Below are 7548 nucleotides of genomic sequence, written 5' to 3'. Positions count from 1 at the left end.
GTTGGCTCTCTCACTCTTCATGAAGATGACGTCCTAGAAGGTCCAAGACTTAGGCATTGTAAAGATGAAAATGAATATTGAATAATTAAGGGTTTTTTAAAGATTATTTGATTTGGTCATTTCCAAACATTATTCCCATTTCCTTCCTGAAATCGTCATTTCCCTTTTTGTTCCCCTGGAGGTTGTCTCTGGTCATGGCCTCATGAGCACTGGCAGGGGTTCAAGGGATCCCCTGACACAAACAAGATTCTATTCCTTGAGAGCAAACTGGGGCACAGCCAGAGCATGGCAGGGAGCTTCCTCTCAGCTCCTCTCCACCAGCCAAATCCTCAGCCCTGAAGGCTCATCTGAATCACTCCTCTGGTGTCTTGGTTATCCCAAAGGAGGCTGGGACATGGAGGGAAGTACTGGTGATGGGGTGAGAAGACCTGAGTTCCAGAATTAGTCTTTGTGACCTTGGGCAAGTCACTGCTGAACTGAGTAAAATAGACACACACAGAGAGAAAGAAGGACACACAGAGAGACAGAAGGAAAGAGCCTGAAAAAGAGACAGAGACAGAAATGGAGAGGGAAAGTTTGAAAGACAGGGAGACAGACAAACAGACAGAGAGAAAGAGACACAAAGAGGACAGAGACTGTCAGAGACAGAGGGAGAAAGAACAGGTGACTTGCCCCTAGCAGCACCCTGGCCTTGCTCAGGAGCCTGGGGACAAGCAAGAAGCTGCTGCAGGCCTGACAAGGAGGTTTTTGTCCCACTTCCTCACTGAATGTATCACTGTGTATAACCAAAATTACTACTACTATGGTAGTAATATGCCTGACAGAAATAATCGGCTTCATCCTCAGCCTGGACGTTGCTGATGGACAGGAATCGGTTAGTCCCAGATCTGGAGCCAGAGAAGCGCTCAGGGATCCCGTCGCCCCTGCCTGTACCTCCACTGCTGGTGACATACAGGAGGTACCGAGGGGCCTTTCCAGAGCTCTGCTGGTGCCAATAAACATAATAACTACTGGACGCACTGCTCAGGGTGCAGGAGAGTCTGGCCGAGCTCCCCAGGGCTGCAGAGGCAGAGGGAGGCTGAGTCACCACATCCTGGGAGAGGGAGCCTGCAAACAGAGAGACTCATTAATGACCCTGAACAAGGAGGAAGCCAGAAGGTGCTTTGAGATCCTCCTGAGAGGCAAGAACAGGGAGGGAGGAGGAGGCCAAAGGGGAGGTCTGGGATGGTCCTGACCTGAGCAGAAGGTGAGCAGTGAGAGACAGACGAGAGGCCAGGCCATGGCGAGAGGACCCGAGAGCTCAGCTTCAAAGAGCTCCCAGCTGAGTCTGGCCTCTCTCAGCTCCCTCTTATTCTCTCCTGGTTACCCCGTGATGGTGGCTGATGGGCAGGCGGGGATTGATGCAAATCTGGGCCTCCTCCAGCCTCCTCTAGACCCCACCTGCATCCTCTCTCGGGGTCCCAGGAGGGCAGCCTTTCATGCAAGGGGGGTGATTGGGGTCACTTGGCCCAGCGCAGCTAAGACGTCACCTGGGAGTGATCACAGGGCTGAAAGTAGTCACAGGCACAGCCATCTGGGCTCTTTCCCTCCCCAGGCCCTCACTGCTTGTCCAGAACAAGCCCCACAGTGTCCCCTGCTGGCTACAAGACCCACATCCAGGCCACAAGGAGTCAGAGCTCAGGGCTTCCAGGCAGAGGGAGGTCTCTGCTGCCTCTTCTGTTCATCCCACCTAAAGGTGGAGCCTCCCTTGAGCCCCAGCCTGAGGCACCCAGAGCAGCCCCTGTCCTCAGCCCCTTCCCTGGCCTGGCCTTCTGTCCTCACCACACTCCGCTAGCAGGAACTGATCCAGGCCCGGGTTCCAGGGATAGAAATTGTGGCCTCTCACTGGGGAAAGGTTCTTCCTGGCTTTCGAGCCTTCCCAGAGCCCAGTCCGTGCCCGCTGCCTCTTCCCAGCCTGCTGGGGCTCCTGGACTACAGGAAACTCTGCTCTCTGGTTCAGGCCAGCCTGTCCTGTCTGCCATCCTCATGGAGCTCCCCAGGCCCAGCTGGGCTCAGCGTCCAGGCCTTCTGGGCTCCCCCCACAAGCCCACTGGGTCAGCGTAATAGAAATCACAAGGACTGATTCAGTTGGAAAACCAGATTCTGGAAAGCTGCCCCACCTTGCAGTGACTCTGCAGGTCTGTCTGTGCAGTCTTCTGGCAGGGGCTGCAGAGGTCTGGGAGAGGCTGTCCAGAATACTCTGTGCTGGCATGTTTAGAATGCAGGACTGAAGCTGAAAGAGGCCAGTCAGAGACTCTGAGGAGGAGAGGAAAAGCCTGGCCAGAGACAGGAAGCTGGTCTCTTCCAGGGCTGCAGCTGGTGTTCTCTCCTGGGCCTGACCTTCCCTGACACGAGATCTGGGCCTGCTGCCCAGAGGGAGCATCAGCACCTAGAAGGGAAGGGAAGCCCGGGGATCTCTGTCTCTATATGTCTATGTCTGTCTCTGTCTGTCTGTCTCTGTCTATCTCTATCTCTGTGTCTCTCTATCTGTCTCTTTTTATCTCTCTCTGTGTCTCTGTCTCTCTCTCTCACGTTTACTAATACATAACTATGAATTAATATCTAATCTCCAGGAACTTTAATCATTGGACCTCTGAGAATTCACAGGTTCTCAGACATTCAGTCAATCAATGAACCAATGAAATGTTTCTTTGTTCTTTGCTAGGTGCCAGACACTGTGTTTGGCCTGAGGAAAGCCAGTATGAGAGTCCAGACCTCCCTGCCTTCCAAAGGCCACCATGGAGGGGATGGGATCTTTTTGTATCTGAGTGTCCCATGGTTTAACCTGCTTCCTGGCAGATGCCTGGGCAGTCCCTCGTAGGGCACTCCTCAGGGGGCATTGGGAAGCCTCTCAGCTGAGTCTGGGGCCATTCGTGTTCCACCAGCATCCTGAAGGAGTCCCTGAGGGAGATGCAGACCCTGCCTAGGGCCATCTTCATGGAAGGGGGATGAGATCTCCGTATCTCTAGGATCCATTGCCACAAGGGTAGGGATTTGACAGGGAACTGAGAGGAAGAGCTAAAGGAAGGCAGAGGGGAGTGATGGACAGGACTCACAGCCAAAGCCTATTCAGGCCTCCAAAGTCAGTGCTGAGAAGCCAGACACACTCATCTCCTTGCTGGGGGAGGTCGACAATGGCTGCAGCCTTTGTTCAGCCTTTCCTGGGTTAGAGGCTTTCCAGCAGCTCAGCCTGGCAGCCCTTCCCAGAGGAAACATCTCTTTGCTCTCTGCTGTCATTAAGTCCTGATTCAGCTTACTGTGGCAGGAGAGGAAACTCTGGCTTTTAAGTTCTCTGTTCATTCTTTCAACTTGGCCTGAGCTCTGGGGATGCTATGGAACATGGAATTTGGGAGTTATCCCCAAGCAAGAATATATCTGATTTACAAGAGAATCACTAAAATGACTTCCTCTATCTGAATCAATATGTGCTGGTAGGCCAAAGAGAGGAATAATTTCTTTTAAAAGCACCTTAGCAACAAAAGCCACTTTGGCTCGGGTCACAGGAAATGATTCCAGCCATCTGGTCAATTGCTCTATTATGACTAGACAAAATTTATAATGTCCAGCATTTGGCATTGTTATGAAATCTATCTGTAGATGCTTAAAAAGTGTGTAAGCCAGGGGACACCCATCAAAGGTTTTGCCATGAAAGGCATGTTTGTTATATGCTTGGCAGGTAGAGCAGGCTGTATACACTTTAGAGAGTATAGCAATTATACCAAAGGCTATCCATACTTTCTTAATAGAGGCCATGATACCCTGGGTGCCAAAGAGACCATTTTTATGAATAGATTGGCATATTTGGTGATAGAAACTTATAGGGAACAGGGAATTTCCTTCAGATGACACCCATACTCCATTAATCTGCTTTGCTTTGAATTTTTGTTTCCATTCTTCCACTCTCTTTTCATTTTAGGAAAGTCATAAATTTAAGTCATCAGTGGTTGTTAATGTTAAAATTAATTCAGGTCCTTCTATGGCTGCTAGCTTTGCAGCGGCATCTGTTCAATCATTTCCCCTAGAGATAAGGTCAGTGCCACCTGTATGGGCAGAACAATGAATTACAGCTAGGGCTTCAGGCAGCTGGAGAGCAGAAAGAACTACATTAATAATTTCTGCATTAGCTATAGATTTTCCAGCTGAGGTTATAAATCCTCTCTGGATCCACAGCATCTTGATTGAGTGACAAATGCCAAAATCATATCTAGAATCCATATAAATTGTTGCCTTTTGATCCTTGGCAATTAATTATACAGGCATGTTTCAGGGCTATGAGTTCTGCTCCTTGAGCACTAATATTAGAGGGCAATGAAGCTGACCACTCAGTGGCAAATTCTGTGACTACAGCAGTTCAAGTGTAGTGTATGTCATCCCTCATAAAAGAGAAACCATCAATAAATAAGACCAGAGCTGGATTGTCTAAGGGAGTGTCCAAGAGATTATCTTGAGGCTTTTTTGCCATGGACACTAGTATTTCACAACTGTGTAATGGTTCTCCTGAAGTTGTAAATCTGGAAGCAAGGTGGCAGGATTAATGGTTGTACAGCATTTCAAGGTAATGTTTTTGCTATTTAACAATGTTCTTTCATACCTTGTACTTCTCTGATCCAAGAATGCCTGTGTTCTATGCCTTAGCAACAATTCTTCTACCTCTTGTGGACACATAATTATTAGTTGGCATCCTAATACCAGATCAACAGTTTTTCTCACTAGTAACGTTGTAGCAGCTATTCCTCTAAGACATGGTTGTATTCCTGATGCTACTGGGTCCAGTTGGGCAGAATAATAAGGAATTGGACACCAAAAGACCCCAAAGTCTGAGTTAAAGCACCTGAAACTACCCCTCTTCTCTCATGTACATAGAAAGTAAATTGCTTGTTGTAATCTGGGATGCCTAGAGCAGGGGCTGATAGGATAGCCTGTTTTAGATCTGATAGACCTGACAGGTATTCTGGCTCTAATTTGAGAGGTTCAGGGACCAAATCCCTTGTAAGTGCTACAAGGGACTTAGTAATTTCCCTATAGCAAAGAATCCATTGTCTACAAAACCCTGTTGCTTCTAAAATTGCTCTCAACTGTTTTTAGTGGTAGGAGTGCTTAAATTTTAAATGTTTTCATTTTGTTTGGGAGAAATAGAATGGGCACCCACAGTCAGGATGAACCCCAAATATTCTACTATAGGGAGAAACCACTGAACTTTATCCTTCAAAATCTGATGCCCTCTTTTGTGCAATTCCAAAAGAATGTTTTTAGTATATTCCTGACGTGTTTCTGTGTCTGTTGAAGCCAAGAGTAGATCATCTACATATTTGATTAATTTGTTATTTTTAAATATTAATATTATCTGTGTCTTGGCTCAAAATTTGTGCAAATAAACGGGCTTTCCACATAACCCTGTGGCAGTTGACTCCATGTATCTGAAAGCCCTTCCATTTGAAAGCAAAGATATGCCTGGAGTTCTCATGTATGGGAATGGAAAAAAATCTGAACAAAAGTCAACTACTGTAAAGTATGTAGCTGTGCTAGGAATAGAGGAAATAATGGTATTTATGTTGGAAACTATTGATTGTCTCTTTATAACATGATGGTTCACAGCCCTGAAATCCTGTACGAATCTATAGAGGTGCTTGCCATCACGCCCCCCCCCCCACTTTTAACGGGCAGGATGGGCATGTTGTATTCAGATTTACAAGGGATTATTATTCCCTGATCAATTAATGAGTTTAATACTGGGGGAATACCCTCAATTGCCTCTTTTGAGAGGGAATATTGAGGAATGGAAGGAGGTGGGCTAGATTTAATTTTAATCTGCACAGGAACAGCAGATTTAAGTAAGACTACATCAGAAGTAGATGTGGCCCAAAGAGACTCGGTATATCTGTAGGTATTACAAAGATAGAAATCTCTTTTGCTTCCTTGCTCTCTGAGAGAAGTAAAGGGAGTAATTTTACCGATTCCTCAGGTACTTCCAATGATAAGGAGCTGTCTGGAATGCAAATTATTGTAGCTTGTAGTTTGCATAGTAAATCCCTCATGTTTGTGGAGGATACAAGCATTAAAAGAAAAGAATGGTCAACAGTTAGGGGTCCCACACATACCATGCAAGGAGAAAGTTTTTGGAACTTTAAAGGTTTTCCTGATACACCTACTACATTTAGAGAGCCATTAGGGTCACATTTTGCATCTGGTTTGCTTACCAAAAGTGACCTAGATGCCCCAGTGTCCAAAAGACAATCATAGTATGTATTTCCCACCTTTAAAGTGATATGAGGTTCCTTACTCTGCAGGGGGGGAGGGGCATGTATAGGTGTTACTGGCATTAAAATATCTGGGTTTGGAAAATCAAAGGTTTCACTCTTTGATTCCAAGGTCCTCCCCCCACCCCCACCTTCATAAATGTGCTAGGGCAGTTTTCTCGAATCCCCACTCTGATTGGGATTTTCATCCGGAGTATAGAGTGGATGAGCTCCATTTTTTTATATATTGTTGTTGGGCATTTTGTTGGGTATTATAATTTTCCTCATTTGGAGCACTGTCATTATGTTGATTGCCATTATGATTCCTATGGTTATTATAGTTTTCTATCAGTTCTAAAGTTGTGATTGGTATTATTTCTATTATTATGATTATCATAGTAATTTCTATAGTTATTATTTCTCAATCTGTTATTATTCGTTTTTCCCGTAGTCAGTGCCTATAGCCCATAGTTGCATGGCCTCTCTTCCCACAGAAAAGGCATGTTAATGATTTATCTGTGGATTCCTGCAAAGGGACTATGGTCTCTCCCTTATTTTTCAATTGTCACTTTAACATTTCAATGTCTTTTTTTAAGTCTTCCACTGATGTATCGTCTTCCTCAGGCCTTTTTACATGACCCTTTTAAACATAGGCTGCTACTCTCCTCAATTCTTCAAAATCCATAGAGTCCCAATTAGGACAACTAGTTTTAAAGTAGTCTTTTACCACTGAACAACAATTCTCAATGAATTGCCTATGTATTTCCCTAATGTACCTTTCTCTGAATAGAGGTCCATATATGTATTTCCTATGTCAATAAGTCTGTTCATAAACTGGGAGGGGGTCTCATCAATTTCTTGTCGGGTTTTTTTCAAATTTTGGCCATTTTTCAGGTCTACCCAATAAAGCTCTCATGGCTGTCAATAATGCTTCTCTGGCCTGGTTTAGTTTTGTGTGATCTAGTTCAATATTGGGGTTCCAATGTGGATCTTCAGTTGGCCAATAATTTTCTTTTTTTTTTACTTTTTAAACATTATTTTATTTGGTTATTTACAAACATTATTCATTGGAAACAATGACCATTATGTTTTCCTCCCCCCACCTCCCTCCCACCACTTCTCCCATAGCCGGCACACAATTCCACTGGGTTTCACATCTGTTCTTGGTTCGAACCCATTTCCATGTTGTTGGTATTTGCACTAGAGTGTTCATTTAGAGTCTCTCCTCAGTCATTTGGTGGCCAATAATTTTCTACTCTACCTTGCTTCAGAT

The 7548-nt window shown here is 45.3% G+C and overlaps 1 gene segment (V, D, J or C); it reads right to left on the bottom strand.

Annotated features, from left to right (window-relative positions):
- Nucleotides 1–772: 772 nt before the first annotated feature.
- On the bottom strand, nt 773–1377 carry LOC100619586 (immunoglobulin lambda variable 4-69-like). The segment is given in 2 exon segments: nt 773–1107; nt 1236–1377. Coding segments are annotated over 2 exon segments (381 nt in total).
- Between the last annotated feature and the right edge of the window lie 6171 nt (nt 1378–7548).

The sequence above is a fragment of the Monodelphis domestica genome, chromosome 3 (genome assembly GCF_027887165.1).
Source record: "Monodelphis domestica isolate mMonDom1 chromosome 3, mMonDom1.pri, whole genome shotgun sequence".
In the NCBI taxonomy this organism is placed as follows: Eukaryota; Metazoa; Chordata; class Mammalia; order Didelphimorphia; family Didelphidae; genus Monodelphis; species Monodelphis domestica.
Note: the sequence above shows the minus strand (reverse complement) of the source record. Positions and strands in the feature narration are given on the sequence as shown.